At 30.1% G+C, this 17,432-nt stretch overlaps 1 protein-coding gene across 1 annotated transcript; it reads right to left on the reverse strand.

The window, feature by feature from the left end:
• Positions 1–14,929: 14,929 nt before the first annotated feature.
• LOC111286581 (uncharacterized) lies at positions 14,930–16,441 on the reverse strand. The gene is made up of 5 exons (XM_089763357.1): positions 16,227–16,441; positions 16,079–16,128; positions 15,919–15,991; positions 15,405–15,460; positions 14,930–15,295 (listed from the first exon to the last, which is right to left on the reverse strand). Exons 1-5 carry the CDS (start codon positions 16,288–16,290, stop codon positions 15,089–15,091), a joined length of 450 nt encoding a protein of 149 aa, XP_089619483.1. The 5' UTR covers positions 16,291–16,441; the 3' UTR covers positions 14,930–15,088.
• Between the last annotated feature and the right edge of the window lie 991 nt (positions 16,442–17,432).

Below are 17,432 nucleotides of genomic sequence, written 5' to 3' on the forward strand. Positions count from 1 at the left end.
AGGAATTAAAAGTTTTTTTTTTTTAAGAAAATCTCCTTTTTTTTTATTAGTATTATCATCATTATTATTAATTATAAACAACATATACTTAGTCTAATAAAATCTAATAGTATTAAAAACATGCATAAATAACAATAATGATAAAGTTAAAATGATATAAAAAAATAATTAAAAAAATTAGAAAAATTGTAAAAAAAAAAATTACCTAAACCAAACTGTTCAACGGTTCAATCAATGCCGATTCGATTCGGTCTAGTTAAATCGATTCAGAGCTGTGTTTGTTAATGATATGATAGCTAAGTCTCAATAAGGTGAAGATCATGTTGTTAATCTCATAAAGCTCTTTGAAATATTATGGAGATACCAGCTCAAGTTGACTCCAGCCAAATGCACATTTGATGTTAAATCTAAAAAATTGTTAGGGTTTATAGTTAGTGAAAGATGTATAGAAGTAGACTCTGATAAAATTTGAGCCATTCAAGAGCTGTCAACACCAAACAAGTAAAAGGAAATAAGAGGCTTTTTAGGGCAATTGAATTATATTTTTCGCTTCATATCTTAACTTACCTCAAAATACGATCCAATTTTTAGATTGCTTCGTAAAAATAATCCTGGTGAATGGGATGAAGAATGCCAAAATGCATTTGAAAAAATTAAAGAGTATTTGATAAGCCCACCAGTGTTAGTACCACCAGTTGCAGGAAGGCCATTGATTTTATATCTAACGATTTAAGAAAAATCAATGGGATGTGTATTAGGGTAAAGAGACAAAATTGACAAGAAAGATCATGCTATCTACTATTTGAGTAAAAAATTTACGGAGTATGAGGCCAAGTATTACCAAATAAAAAATATATGATGTGTCATAGCTTGGCTACTCGTAGACTCAGACAGTACATGCTCTATCATATGACTTGGCTGATATCAAAATTGGATCCCCTCATTTTTAAAAAATCATATCTATCAGGCAGGATAGCAAAATGGCAGGTCATACTCTCGGAATATGATATTGTGTATATGACACAAAAGTCTATAAAAAGAAGTGCAATAACTGATTTTCCTACTGATCAAGCTATAGAAGATTACAAACCTATAAAGTTTGAGTTTCTAGATGAATACTTGATAGCGATCTTGCAAGATAAAGACAAATAGCCTGTAAGAAAAATATGGAAGATGTTTTTTGATGGGGCATCCAATATAATGGGGCATGGGATTAGGGCAATGTTAATATCTCTAGAAGGAAATTATTACCCATGTACTGCGATGTTGATTTCAATTGCACAAACAATGTTGCTGAATATGAAGCATGTGTCATGGGATTATAGATAGCCATTGAAAATAATATTAAAACATTGAAAGTATATGGGGATTTAACCTTGGTAATTTATCAACTAAAAGGCGAATGAGAGACCAGGGACCCGAAACTAATGTTATATCAAAAGCATATAATCGGCTTGATGAAACATTTTAGAGAGATCCAATTTCACATATTCCCTGAGAAGAAAAGTAGATTGATGATGCCTTGGCTACTTTGGCAGAAATGTTCAAGTTAAATGATAGTACAAGAATCTAGCCCATCAGAGTATAAATAAAAGATTCACCAACCCACTATTCGAACATATAAGAAGAGGTAGATCGACAACCATGGTACTATGACATTATGTAGTATATCAAGTGTCAAAACTACCTGGAGCAAGCCTAAAAAAAAGATAAAAGGATTATTCAAAGATTAGTAACGGGGTTTATGCTTGATGGTGAAATCTTGTATAAGAAAAGTCAAGACCAGAATTTGTTAAGGTGTGTTGATGCTGTGGAAGCAAGAAAGATACTTGAAGAAGTACACGGAAAAATTTGTGAAGCACATGCTAATGGGCATATGATAGCCAAATAGATTATGAGAGCTGGTTACTATTGGTCTACAATGAAAAATGATTGCATCAGTTATGCTAAAAAGTGCCATAAATGCCAAAATGAATGACCCTCATTTGGTATGCTAGCATTTTTCTTTCAAAACGAAGATGATGGCTTTGAAAACGATATGTTACCTCTAGCACGATTCTTAAAATCAAAACTATCAATTTATGGAGCACTCAATCCTCTACTTCTTCAACTCGCAGCCTAGTCGTCATTCCTCTTGACTTGAGGTCTAATCCCGATCATTTCTACATTTTTAACTTGTAGTTTAATCCCAGTCGCTTTTATTTCTCTGACTTGCGATTCAATCTCAGTTATCGTTAATTTTTGACTTGTGGTTTAATCTCGATCATTCCTATGTTCCTGACTTATGGTTTAATCCAAGTCACTTTTATTTCTCTGACTTATTGTTCAATCCCAATTGTCGTTAATCTTTGACTCATGGTTTAATCTCAGTCATTGCTATGTTCTTGACTTGCAGTTTAATTTCAGTCGTTTTTATTTTTTTGACTTGTAGTTCAATCTCAGTTATCATTAATCTCTGATTCGTGGTTTAATCCTAGTCATTCCTATGTTCCTGACTCACGATTTAATCCTAGTCACTTTTATTTTTTTGACTTGCGGTTCAGTCCTAGTTGTTGTTAATCTTTGACTCGTGATTTAATCTCGATCATTCTTTTTCTTAACGTGTGGTTTAATCCCGATCATTTTTTTTTTACTTGCGGTTCAGTCTTAGTCATCGTAAATCTTTGACTCGTGGTTTAATCCCAATCATTTCTATAACTTATTAACTTGCAATTTAATCCCAATCACTTTTATTTTTGTGACTTACGATTCAATCCCAATTGTCGTTAATCTCTAACTCGTGGTTTAATCCTGGTCACTTTTATTTTTTTAACTTACAGTACAATCCCAGTTGTCGTTAATCTCTGGCTCATGGTTTAATCTTGATCATTCTTATATTCCTGACTTACGATTTTAATCTCAATCGCTTTTATTTATTTAGCTTCGAAAAAAATCATTGTCTTTATCTTTACCCTATTATTGATTTTCAGTAATGTGCAAAAAAAGATAGCTATAGACATCAGATTTTATCCGGGTCTACCATTTTCATTTTTTTTTTTACAATAGTAATAGTAATAATTTTAATGTTAGTAATAATAATATTGATTTAATTAATTAAAAAGACTTATTATAAAATTTATTAATTTTTTTTTATTTTTTATAAAAAAAAATTAATTAAAAAAATGGAAGGGAAAAGTTGAGACAGGGACATGCATGGTGCCGTGCATGGCATCGGCCTGTTCACATGCCCTGTCACCACTATCCCTAATCCCATCGGAGCCCCTGCGTCTCACTTGCCTTAACTACTCAAAACCATCAACCTTACCCTACCATCACACCCATACCTCGTTAGACGTATGCTTTACTGGCTACCACCATTCCTAGCCCTATAAAGCCCCCAACCTTTCGCCTTTCAGCCTCTCTTGGACACATCTACATTCCCAAAAGCACAAAACTCCCACACCCAGAAGTTTAATACTATTCCCAAAAACCCAAACACTCACCTTATCCCCACTTATCAGAAAATAAAAAAAAACTAAAATAGATCCACAAAATAGAACAATAACACAGTCCTCTCCGTATGGAAGAACCTCAGCGCCAAAGCTCTCCTGTAATAAAAAAAAAAGAGTGTCAATTTGTTTTAAAAGAAAAAAAAGAAACATAAAGGGAGAATAGAATCTTCAAAGCCCGATTTATTCACATCAAGGTTGTTTCCGGTAAAAAGGACATCGAATTTGAAAAAACAAACCGATGAGAGTTTTTAAGAGTTTTTTTTTATTTTTCGATCACTGATGACTATCGGCAACCGTCGCCAACTGCGAACCTCAGTCACGGCCGACGTGACGGCATGGCATCAGATTTTGGCAAAGGCTAAAGGATTTTTTTGAAGGCTGAATGATTTTTTTTTTTAGAAGAAGGAAAAATAAGCTAAAAAAATGGCTTTTATATATAAAAAAACAAAGGACGAAAATGAGGCCGTTTAGAGAGAGAAAGATCTGCACGTGCCAGTGACCCGATCCGAGATCTACGTAACTGACTCGCTGACCCATCTCCCCAACAGCTCGAATCGGTTCAACCAGATCGGATCAAATTGCTAGCGAATCGGTTTAAATCGGTTTGAACGGCCTTTGCTCTAAACCGCCAGATCGAATCGAACCGATGTTGATCGGATCATTGACCGGTCCAATTCAAGTAAATTTTTTTTTATAATTTTTTAAATTATTTTTTTATATCATTTTAACTTTATTATTATTGTTATTTATGCATGTTTTAATACTATTAGATTTTATTAGAATAAGTATATGCTGTTTATAATTAATAATAATGATGATAATATTAATAAAAAAAGAGATTTTCTTAAAAAAAAACTTTTAATTCCTTTTAACATATTTTTTTAACACAAATATTAAATACAAATAAATAATAATAAATAATATATAAATTGATTATAAAAATAATAAAACAAGTTTTTCCCTGCCTAGATGTAGGAGGGAACTTAATCATGTTCTAAATAATAATAATTTTACCTAAATGTTGGAGAATTATTATTATAAAAAATGTTAAATAAGTTAATGATATTTTAATAATAAGTTTTCACAAAAAGAATTTTTTTAATAGTTTTTTTTATATGAAAATAAAATAAGAAAATATATGTCTTTAACTTAATTTTCAAAAAAATCATAAAAATTGAACTTACTCCGAAAGTTCATCTAGATGTTGAAGATTTTTAGAGATGTTCGTATTTTTTTTAAATAATAATAATAAAATAGACCCCGAAATTGAAACCTTAAACCCTCCAAATCCTAAAACTAAACCTTAAAACCCCCATAAAGCCTGAAATTAATTCCTAAAACCAAAACACCAAGCCTCAAATCTTAAATTCAAAAACCTAAACCCTAAAATCGAAAACTTGAAATTCTAACCCTAAAATCCAAATCCCAAGCCCTAAAATCCAAAATCTTAAAATTTAAATTTCTAAAAAACCTTAAATTTAGCACATAATCCCTAATCATTATCTAAAAATTGTATAGGCCTTGAAACCTCAACATAAACCTATACCATAAATCTTTTTCGAAACTTTAAGGATATGTGTGAAAATCTCACATGAAATAATTTGTTCCCGAATGCTATCTAGATGATGGGGTATTTGAGAAACTTTATTTCATTAAGTCTTTTTCACATGAATTCTTAATTTGCATTAATAATGGGATTATTAAATAAAAAGTATAGTAATAAAATGGGATATTAAATATAAACAGTCGCACCTAAGTGCTGCCTAAATGTTGAAGAGTCGGGGTGGTCTCATTACTCTTAAGAGCCAAAATTTTAAATTGCATTTCATCTTAATGACATTCATTAGCATACACACGTTAGTGTGTTATCATCGATAATTATTATATTTTTCTGTCTTTAATTTTTATTTACTATTTGATGATAAAATATTTTATAATGAAAAAAGGACAATAAATTTCATTTGTGGTATTATAAAATAAAATAAAAATAACATTTCGAAAGAAATAATTCTTAGTACTCTGCTTAGATGTTGGAGAGTTACCAACAATTATATTCTATAAAGAGTGTTATTTCATTTTAAAGATTATTGTGTTAGATCTTAAGTGAAAAAAGTTATTTTAAATTCTGCCTAGATGTTGAAGAATTTGAAGATAATTCTTTAACTTAAAGATTTTCTCAATATTCCTAAATAAAGAGCTTTAGCAAAAAAAAAATTATTTTTTCAAATGAAAGGAATTATTATTAAATTCAAATTGAAATCATTTTATCCAACACTGAAAATAGCACATAATTAAATGCTACCAATTTATGGACGTTGTGGGAGTGCTAATATTTTTTCATACGTAATCGACTCCAGAGCTTAACCTAATTTTTTGTAGATCGAAATTTATCTTTTTGATAAACTTTAAACTCGCTTTTATAGTTTTATTAAAAAAATAAGCTTTTAGGTGATCAATCACACCCTAAAACAGATTGGTGACGACTTCCCTTTTATTTTCTTGATTTTAAATTTTTTTTTGTCTGACGGTCTCAAAATCATTACGAAAACTTAAAATATTTATTGTGAAATAAGATGATGGAAAATTAAGGTGCTTAATGCCAGTTCTTCTCCCATATGTATATAAATGGACATATTCTTCTCACCCACTTGTCACAGCTTCCTAATTGTCCGTATGAGAGTTGCTGGGCTTGGAGATTTGACGTTATGAATTCAATCACTCAAGTACTTTACTTGAGACGATAACCATTTGATCAATTCTGCTGGTTAAGATGCATATGTTAAACCTTGTAAGAAATTTAGATGTTCAAGATGATTTAAGATTTATGAAGTCGCTTAATTTGCTGCTTGAAATTGTATGTTATTGACCTGTTTGTTGAATTAGTTGCCATTCTTCAGCCATTTCTTTTGTTTGCAGATCATATAATAAAATCTTTCAGTAGATCAGATCAAGTTTATGCCATTGGAGATCTCAAAACTTGGTAGCTTTTTTATCAGCCTGAGATTTTCTGAGGAGAGGAGTGGGGGAAGAGGGTAAGGAAAATAAATAATGTATGGTGGTATTTTTAGGTCAGGAGGGCAGTAGAGCTCTCGAATGATTTATGTTTTTATTTTTCAGCTTTAACCTTAGTAGAAACAACTGCTGATTGCTCTTGCATCCTGTCAAATTCAACAAGAACTTGTAATAAATAATATAGTCAAACACCAAATATGCTTTCATGAAACCATTAAGCCTGTTAGATTTAGTTTTTCCTTGACCGTTAAACCAAATGTTACTCAATCGCCATCATTCTTGAGCAACACATGGGTTTTCAAATCTGTGCTTTGATTTATTTGCCCCTGCCAAGTGGAGATCTGTCCTCTTGAGCTCAATTTGTCAAACTGTCTTCTGAAAAAACACAAAAAGAAAGGAAATGAATGTCTTCAAAAAGTAAATTTTCTTGCTCACGTTCTTCATTTCAACTCGCATTTTGGAAAAAAAAAATTCTTCTTTTAATGAGCAAAGTTTGAGTATTCTTTGCCCCAAAAGAAAGATGAACCTAACAGTGTTCAATTAAGTATTCTTGTGTAGCCTTTTGGAGATACATGATTTTTATTACTAATATTTTATTTTAAATTTTTTTTTTAATGTTGTTAAAATTGAAAATAAGTCAAAATAGATATTAAGATTGCTTCAATAAAAATTATTTTAGGAAACAGATAAATAAAATTGTTTCAATGAAAGTTATTTTATGAAATAATCATTTATGAAATAACTCTTTCATAGAATAACTATTTTTGGAATAACTTCTTCAAAAGACAAAGATAACACCTTTTATCAAAAATTCTTGAAACACAAGTTATTTCACTAAGTGTTATTCCACAAAAGACGTTTTATTGAACGTTACTTCATTGAAAAAAAATGAAAATTACCCAAGAATATGACAAGGTTCTTGGATTAATTTCACTATTAAAATATTTCGAAAAATTTGACTTGATGGATCAAATATGAAAATAGTTAAGAGATTTTCACTTAATATTTTCCTGAAATATGGGTGTTTTTCATTTTTTTTTAGAATAGATAATGAACTTTTATGTTTACTATAAGCTAATTACACTTTCATTAAGTAATACATTAATACATTTTATAACAATCAATTCTCTAATTGTTCATTATTATTTCTATTCAATATTCATAATATAACTTTTATTCTTGAAACTTATAAATAAGAGTTTTCACAATTTATGAGAACTTTTGGAGACTTTGACAAATTTTTTATAACTTTTCTTAAATTTTTTCTACAATCTCCTTTTTCTAAATCTTTTTCTTAGTTTTATTCTTTTTTTCGACTCAATCTTATTTTATCACCTACTTCTATCTATCACTACACTAAATACTTCAGAGTTTGTTATAATCCTTTTTTTTGTCTGTCTTTCAACATATATTATTTTATTTATTTATAACGCATCCTCATCTCTATAAAAAATCCGTTACTCCATTAAAATAGATACTGATAATTCAGTCTTTCCATGTTTGGATTGGTGATTTGTCTTTCTTTGAAAATATTCTCCTTGTGCTTTTATTGCTGCGAACAGCAAGGCCTTTCTTATACATTTGACACCTAGAAATTTGTTGCTAGGGAATAGGAATTCATCAGACATTTGGGAAGTTATATTTCGTACTATCTTCATATTACAGTACATATTATGAATTTTAAGTTGATCAGAGAATGCTATTTTACAGTACTATGAATTTCAGCATAGCGATTTGTGATTTTTTTTTTCCCAATGCTGCATTTGCTTGATCTCTTAGTTTGAATGTTAATGATTGTAGTAAACTCTTTTATTATTATTATTATTATTTTTATTTTATCTTCTCATTAAGCAAAGCCTTAACATATAAGATTTGAAGAGGCATATCGTAAGATCTTAATTTTGCGGAGGGCTCACACTGTTTATTGGCAAGGAGCATTGTAGCTTCGCCCAGAGATTTGCTAGCTGCTACCAAGCTGGAACCATATCTACTTAGTCTCCCTCTTCTCATGTCTTGTCCGAGTGCCAATTAGGGGCTTAATTGCCAAAGCGGCAAAGCACTGAACTAGGAAATCGGTGCTCTGTACTCGTTTTGAGAATCATTGACCGTTTGACAGTAGAGCCAAAAAGGTTTGTAGCCTTGGTAGGTAAGTACCGGCCTGTTCATATGCGTTGATTTTAGGTCGGATGCTAGAGATCTGTATCTGTACTACTCTTCAGCCTACCATGACCTTTACTCCATTCCATTTAAAGGGCCATTTGTACGAGTCCTTTAAACAGACTTTCTTGTTATTGTCACTTGGGAGTTGTGCCTTCAGAACTTTTGGTAAAAAAAAAAGATACCTAAACAATTTGACAGGGACCAAACATGTAGGGCGGACAACGTGAAAAACACGTTGTCTAGGCTTTTCCTTCCCATCATGGCGTGCTAATACTGGATAGATAATTTTTATATTATTTTCTCTGTTTCATTTATATATTTATTTTTTTGAAATATTTTAAAATTATATTTTTTAACATATAAAAATCTTTTTTAATTTTAAAATAATATTTTTTGATTTTTTTTACTTTTTAATATTAAAAATCATAAAATTTTAATTTTATAATAAAAATTTAATTTTAAAATTAAATACATTAAAGTCAAACTTTTTTCTTAAATTTCATAAAAATCAATACAAGACAAATAAATTAAAATGGATGGAATAATAAAAAATTAAAAAAAATTAGAATAAACAAAAAAATATATGTACATTTTGTTTGAATAGTTAGAATTAATAAAAAAATAATATTAATAATCATTGTTTGATTAAACAGTGTAAAAAATGATTTATTATAATATTGTTTTTCATTATACCAAAAATATTTCATTTACCATAAAAATAATTTAAAATTTAATTGTTTTATGTAAAAAAAAGAAAAAATTTCACTAAAAAAGTTGTTATTTTATTTATTTTATTAATCTCTAAAATAATGTAAGTTTGAAATTATTTCTATATAATTATAATTTTTTCAAAATTAATTCCAATGAAAAATTCAATGATTTAAATATATCATAATAAATAAAATTAATTACAAACTTATATTAATATTTTCTTACTAGTGATCAAGCTTTATTAATTTAGGCATAATTTTTAGAATTGTACATATTTCTCATTTACATTTTTTTTCTCAAGTTTATAAAAGAATAATAAAATATAAAAATGATATAAGACCCAACATAAATTAAAAAAATAAAGGATATGATTTTTTTTATGAACAATTGGAAGTTACCTAAACCAATAATAATTTAAAATTTTATTTTCATATAAAATAAAAAAATGGTAAAAGAAATAATACATGAATCAGAAATATACGTAAAAAAAATTCATCAAAATAAATTTGAAAACCATAATATAATAAGTTAATGAAAGTTACAAAAAAATAAAATAAGGATACCAAATTGGATTTGATAAAAAAATATTAATATCACTTAACAATCTTATAATAGATTTTAAAATTTGAAAAAATTAAGAGTAAAACTGATAATTTATATTTAAAAAATTTAAAATTAAGAGTAAAACTGTTAATTTATATTTGGAAAATTTTTACTTTTTTCTTTTTCTTACCTTTTCTTCACATTTAAGGTAATTAAAAAATTAAATTTTTAAGGAAAAGGAACAAGATGTTCAACCACAGTTGTTAATTTTATTTTGGTATCGAATGCATTGATTAGTACGCTTTGGTTATTTTAAAATATGGTATACTAAAAATAATTTTTCGTATCGGACTTGATATCAAATAATACTAATTGTTTTTCATTGATTTCAACTGATTTCGATGAATTATAATGGATTAACTTGTTTCAATCACTACATTAATATAAAACATATTTTATAATTTTTAACTTATATTTTGTTGTTTGACAATTTTTAGTTTAATAAAAATAAAATAAAATAATAAAATAACCTTTTTAAAGTTGAATTTTTTTATTTTTTTATTATAACTTATTTTTTATATTTTATTTTTTTCAAATCAAAATTTATAAATATTTCAATCTCTTTTAAAAAAACAATTATACTTTTCTTCTAAAGTTTAACAATAATGAAGTGAAAGTTAACTTTTCCTATCTTTTTGTTTTTATATTAATATATACATAAAAAAAATACTTATTTAAATATTATATGATCAGATTATATATTTAAAAATATTATAAAAAAATTATAATATTATTTTTTATACTTTTAAATTTATTTATTTAATTTTTTAAGATATTGTATATTTATTTTATAGAATATTAATAATATTATAAGTACAAATTTACATATATTTATAAATATATTTATACCAAATCGAAATATATAAAATAATGTAACGAAATAATTGACACTAATATATATCACATTTAAAAAAAAAATCAAAATATTAACAATTTTATGTTTAATCCCTTACTTTAATTTTAATTTAAAGTGAAAGCCAAACATAATTTTTTTATATTTTTTATTTTTTTAACTCTCTTCAATTCAAACATAAATAAGTGTATAAAAATTGGATACTCTTTTTTCTATCAGTTCTAAGTTATAAAAATGGATTTGTCATCTGATTATTTAATATAAAACTCCTGAAGGTAATTATCAAAAAAGCTTTTCCCATGCTTGGGAAGGAAATAATTTTTGGGGTCAACGGACAAAATAACAAAGAAACGCGAAAATTGTCTTACACTTTTTTTTTTAAAGACAATTTCCGCGTGAACCTCACGACATTTTACTTCCATCTCCCTCTACAAACTCACAAGTCACAAACTTCAACTTTACTTTTTCTCCATCATCAGCCAAATGCCAAGAGCCAGCGGTGGATGTTAATAGATTCGGATGTCCATGTACACCTTCAAATTAATTTTTTTTTTAATTTCTTTGGTCATTTTTTAAAATTTCTTCTAAATATTTTTAAAATATTTTTTTTATTAATAAAATTAATAAAAGTGTAAGTAAACGCCCAAAATGTTGAAAATATTAACTCAAATCTTATAAGAGATTTGTTTGAAATTTATTAGAGATTTTATTTGAGATTTATCAGATATTACTTAATAGACAAGAAGACTTGCAAAATAAAAATTCTAAGAGAAAGAAAATTTTTAATAGGTAAGTTTGACTTACAAGAGAATAATTCTAAAAAGAAAGAGATTCTTAATAGGTAAATTTGACTTACAGGAGAAGAATTCTAAGAGGAGAGTAATTCTTAATGGGCAAGTTTATATGGTTATAAATAGGTGAAGTCTCTACAAGATTAAGTATGAGAAAAAGATGTAAGAAAGTTGTAAGGTATTGTGAGATAGACATCCCATAGGAGTATTGAGGCTCTATGTCTTATGGGTGTGTATATTTGTTTGTGAGTGGACTACAGGAGATTGAGAGGGTCCACATAGGTATGATGTATGGGAACATATGGGTATGTGTTTAGTTGTGTTGAAAGGGTGCACAAGAGTTTGTGTTTGTGTTTGTTTGGGTTGAGAATACTCCACAGGACTAGAGGAGATTGAGAGTGTCTTATAAGTATTGATTGTTGAATGAGGTTGATGATTTGATGTAAGTTTGTAATTCCCTACAACTAGTGGATCTTTTTTCTCATCCGTGGATGTAGGTCAGTTGGACTGAACCACGTTAAATTATTGTCTCTTATGTGTTTGATTTATTGTTTGATTTTACTTTCGCTGTGTGTGATTGGATTGGAGGCTTTTAGCCTAACAAATGGTATCAGAGTTGTGGTGTTCCCCAACAAATGGTATCAGAGCTGAAGGTTTGAAACGTGAGAAGAGTTAAAGATTCAAGATGTGAAAAGAGCCGATGATTCGAGACATAGGAATAGTTGACAGTTCGAGATATGTGAAGAGCTTGGTTTGAGATGGAATAAGTAAGCTTAGAGGAGCTCGATTCAAGAGAAGAGTTCGAGTTTAAGATTGAGGATTGGTTTGTATGAAGCATGAAGACACAAGAGAAGATGATTATGAGACTTTCATTGCAGGTGGAGCCAAGCATGTCTAGCATGAAGATAGATGATTAATAGAATTTGAGTCAAGGTAGAGATTATTGGGAATATCGACTCAAATCCCATAAGAGATTTGTTTGGGATTTGTTAGAGATTTGTTTGAGATTTGTCAGATATTGCTTGATGGACAAGAAGACTTGCAAAAGAAGAATTCTAAGAGAAAGAGGATTCTTAATAGGTAAGTTTGACTTGCAAGAGAAAAATTCTAAAAGGAAAGGGATTCTTAATAGGTAAGTTTGACTTACAGGAGAAGAATTCTAAGAGGAGAAAGATTTTTAATGGGCAAGTTTATATGGTTATAAATAGGTGAAGTCTCTACAGGGTTAGGTATGAGAAAAAGATGTAAGAGAGTTGTAAGGTATTGTGGGATAGACACCCCATAAGAGTATTGGGGCTTTACGTCTTATAGGTGTGTATGTTTGTTTGTGAGTGGACTACAGGAGATTGAGAGGGTTCACATAGATATGATGTATGAGAACATATGGGTATGTGTTTAGTTGTGTTGAAATGGTGCACAAGAGTTTGGGTTTGTGTTTGTTTGGGTTGAGAATACTCCATAGGACTAGAGGAGATTGAGAGTGTCTTATGAGTATTGATTGTTGAGTGAGGTTGATGATTTGATGTAAGTTTGTAATTCCCTACAACTAGTAGATCTTTTTTCTCATCCGTTGGATTGAACCACGTTAAATTATTATCTTTTGTGTGTTTGATTTATTATTTGATTTTATTTCCGTTGTGTGTGATTGAATTGAAGGTTTTTAGCCAAACAAATAATATCAGAACTGTGGTTTCCCAACACAAAAAACATCTAAATCAGCCATCACCATAAACCCACAAAATTTCCATGATTCTTCACTCCCTTTTCTGGTTCTTCTACTTTCCTTTGATTTTCCAGTTAATTTTTGTTTCTTAAAAGAATTAACAGACTTGTTTGTCTGCTACAACGAAACCCATGGTAGAGATTTTTGAAGATTTGCCATAATGGAAAATATTTTTACCATGATCCAAACAAGAAAAAAATATTTTATTCTGCGGCAATATATCCAAACATAAGAAAAATGTTGAATTCTCCTTTACAAAATTAATTTTAGGTTACCTAACGGAACCATAGTACGAGAGTAGAGGTTTTGTCATTTTTTATTCAAATGTTCAGAGTAACAAAAATAGAAATTTCAATGTCTGGCAGTTTAGGTACAAGATTGTCATGTAAGAGTACTGTTTTCAGATTTACAGGAATATTCACAAAATAAATAAATAAAAAAAATGAAATTTGACTAAGTGGTAAAGGATTAATTAAACAACAATAATTGGGGGTTCAAATCTTGCTAATTGCAACATTATTGCTCACAGTCATATGATTAAAATAAGGAACTCTTTATTTCAATAACTAAAATTTAATCTCTACCAATTTCAAATAAAAAAAATTGAGACACTCTTAAATTTTAATTAAGCATGTAACTAACCCAGTTGTGTTTAGACCTAACGTCTTGCACGAAATTAGATGTCCAATAGCTGTTTCCATTCCAACCCTCATTTACTTGGAAGTGGAAGCAGTCAGGTTTATATGGATTTTAATAACAGTTAGCAGCAAATAACAGCATTTTTTTTTTTTTTTTGTAATCTGCTGAACAATTTTCCTTTTGGGGCCAGTAACTGCTATGCAATTATATTGGAAACAACTAACTTGATATGTCCGGCCATCAGGGGTTGCAGTGAACCAAAAACATTGTCCCGATACACTTCGAAGAGATCATACCTAGCTATAAGCATTTCTTCATTTGCGTGGTCCACCCAAATCCTGGCTCCTTACGCCACAGCATAGTTGACCCAACAGATGACATGTGAGCCCACCTGTAAGAGTGACCACTGACCACTCGAACACTATAATCAATAAGAGAAACATGGTGGGTCTAGTCCAAAATCCTTGGTGGGCCACTGAGTAAAGAAAACACACAAGGGTCAATATCAGATAAGGCTCCATACCTACTTCATTTAATACAGGCCACTTTTCATTTTTTTTCTCTTTTAGCAACCCATTTTCTTTAAAAATCTTAGGTCCCCCCATTCCAGTCCTTTTATGCTTATTTGTACAATTTTATTAAATTCTGTCACATCCCATTTCTTTTTTCGATGAATGACATCCCATGTATAAATCTGAGCTAAGAATCTCCCGTTAAGATCTAGATCATTATCCAACCAATGCATGTGTTAAAGAATGAATCTTTAGTTTCTAAAATCAGAGAGTTGTATTATCAATTAGGTTATATCTTCATCACTGTCTGCCAACAATTAAATCCATAATTTATTTTTTGTTATTTGTAAGTTTTTCATTCTAAAATATGTAAAGTTACAAAACCTAAAGAGCCCTCCAAAAAGGGTGCATCATTACTCAATCATCAAAAGTGGTGGTTTAACAAGTATGATAATAAAATACTATATTATGTACAAAGTTCATTCCTAACCCTAAAAAAAGTGCAGCATTCCTGGAATGCTGTCCAATTTTCCTTTTATTATCCTGGAAAACTTTTGCTTCTGCTTATATTGTCTCTTTTTTTTTCCCTACTCTTAGTTGTGTATTGGAGGTTTTCTACTGGCTGGAGAATAGTCCATTTCAGCTATGTCCATAATGTCGGCATACTGGTCATGGACCTCCTGGTGTTCGGAAGTTGTCGGTGAACCAACAGGGAGTTTCCCTTGCTTCTCACCGTTTTCTTGGTTGCCTGATTTGACTATTGAAGTAGGGTTAGCTTTGTTTTCTCCATTCTCTTCACTCTGTATACATGGAGAGCATGCATATAGTGTCATGTTATAAAGGGAATATCTAAACCCATCTTAGGAAATTAATTAGATATTAACCAGTAGTAACTACATATTAACCAACCTTTGAACTGGTGGTAGATGTAGGAGTAATAGCAATAGAAAGTTTCCTGCCCTTTCCTGCAAAAATGAATGTGAAAAAAAATCTGCTTTAGATATGTCTGTTGGAATTGGTGCAAGACAAGACAACGTGGACTTTTTCTAAAGTTTTGATTGACAAACCTTTGGTGTCTATACAACACAATTCTTTCACAAAATGCCCCATAAATAAACATAGAATTAATCCAACTCAAAGGGAATTAATCATAGTTAGATAAGCTTTTTTTGTGGACAAAACTGCTTTGTCAGATTACATGGCCTTGGGTTCGAATGTTCAGAGACCCGGTTCTATGAGACTTTAATGAATAATACTAGCTAGCCCTGGTAGGTCAAAATTTGGAAGAAAACTATTCCTAGGGGAGGGTAAACTTAATGGTGCTTTGGTCTGTGCTTCCTAGGTCCATAGGAATCTTCATGAATGCTTGGTAGCCAGTGGTGTGATTTGTTCTACACTCTAGAGACTTTTTTCTTCTTGGTACCTGTACAATGCCCTTCTTTGCAGAGAATGACATCTCCCATAACTCCATTACTGGTTTTCATCAAAGCACCCTCCTGCATTGAGCAACAGGTTTCCTATCTTAAAACCATTCAAACAGTATTGAACAGAATGCATAAATAATGAAAGAATTAGATACTGACGTGCACTTTGGGATACCCTGCTGATTTGAAACTTTTCTCCAATCGAATCCCTTCAAAAGAGAAGATAAGATGTCAGAATTTAATGATATGTAATTGAATTGCAGAAACAGGAGCCTCTGTAGTTACTAAGAAAGAATTCTTGGCATACCTTCAACACTAGAAAGGAAAATGAACAGCACCAGAAGAGAGACTGCTAAGCAGGAAGGCCTCATTTGCAGAAAAGTTTGTGAAGAGCAGAGAAATTGTTGACGATATGGAATTCTAAGGTCAGTAAAAGAAGGTGTGTTTCAGTTTTCAGTTTCTCTTTCTTTCTTGGTCTAGGAACTTGAATGTTAGTCTTAGTCCTTCTGAATTGTCGATAGCATGGGAAGTGCCTGCCTTTATATATACTGCTACTTGGCTGTTAGGACCCACATCAAGTTTCCCAATTTTAACTTGGAAAAAATGAGATTTTTCTTCCACTTTCTTTGCCTTCTTCCCTTTTTTCTCTCCCCTATAAAGTGATGAAGCTATAATTTGTCATAAAAAATGACTAATCATTTGGGCACTTCAATACCTCAATGTTCAATTATGGAATGAGTGTTGGTCCTGTTTTAGGGTACTTAACCATGGACTCTATAGGCCTTTAGGGGGACAAAGTTTGTATTTTTAATTGATTTAATACTCTCCACTATGTTCAATTTTAAATTGTCAAAATGAAACCCAAGCCTAGAAAGACATCAAATTTTAGAAATGACCTCAAAGAAAGAGAAACGAGAACATTTTTGCCTTCTGCATTCCCTGAACTTGCACTCCCCTTTTGGAGATAGCTTGAGGGTTTTCTGAAATCCTGTTTTAGACTCTGCTCCATTTTCCAACGACCACCATACCTTCACTAATTGATAATGAAAAACAGAAAGGAGCAATTCAAATTTATTTTAAAAGTCATGCAATCAAAAGTAAAATTGCATTTAGGGTAAGACAACTAATACTATTCTATTGATTGTACATATTGTACCATCATATCGTTAAGCCCTTGATGTCACTTCTTTTGGGTAGTCAACAGCTTTTTTTTTTTCACCTTTTGACAAAAGCTAAAACAACAGGGGTTTTTCCATTTTAGATGATTAATCATATCATATATCTATGGATGTCTTGAATGGTGGCTTTTGATGCAATAGTCATAGTTTACAACTTTGCCATATTAATGTAACTGTTTCAGAGATGGGACTCCTTGATAGATCTAATCCATAACTTTTTTTCCCCTCTTTTTTACTATGATCTTTATGAGTTTCTCAGTGCCATGAGCATTTACAAGAACGAGGGGAAAAAAAAAAGACTTTGGTTTTGAGATCTTCATTGGTATGTATTTCAG

The sequence above is a fragment of the Durio zibethinus genome, chromosome 6, assembly GCF_047325235.1.
Source record: "Durio zibethinus cultivar Kanyao isolate XHJ-2024 chromosome 6, ASM4732523v1, whole genome shotgun sequence".
Classification (NCBI taxonomy): domain Eukaryota; kingdom Viridiplantae; phylum Streptophyta; class Magnoliopsida; order Malvales; family Malvaceae; genus Durio; species Durio zibethinus.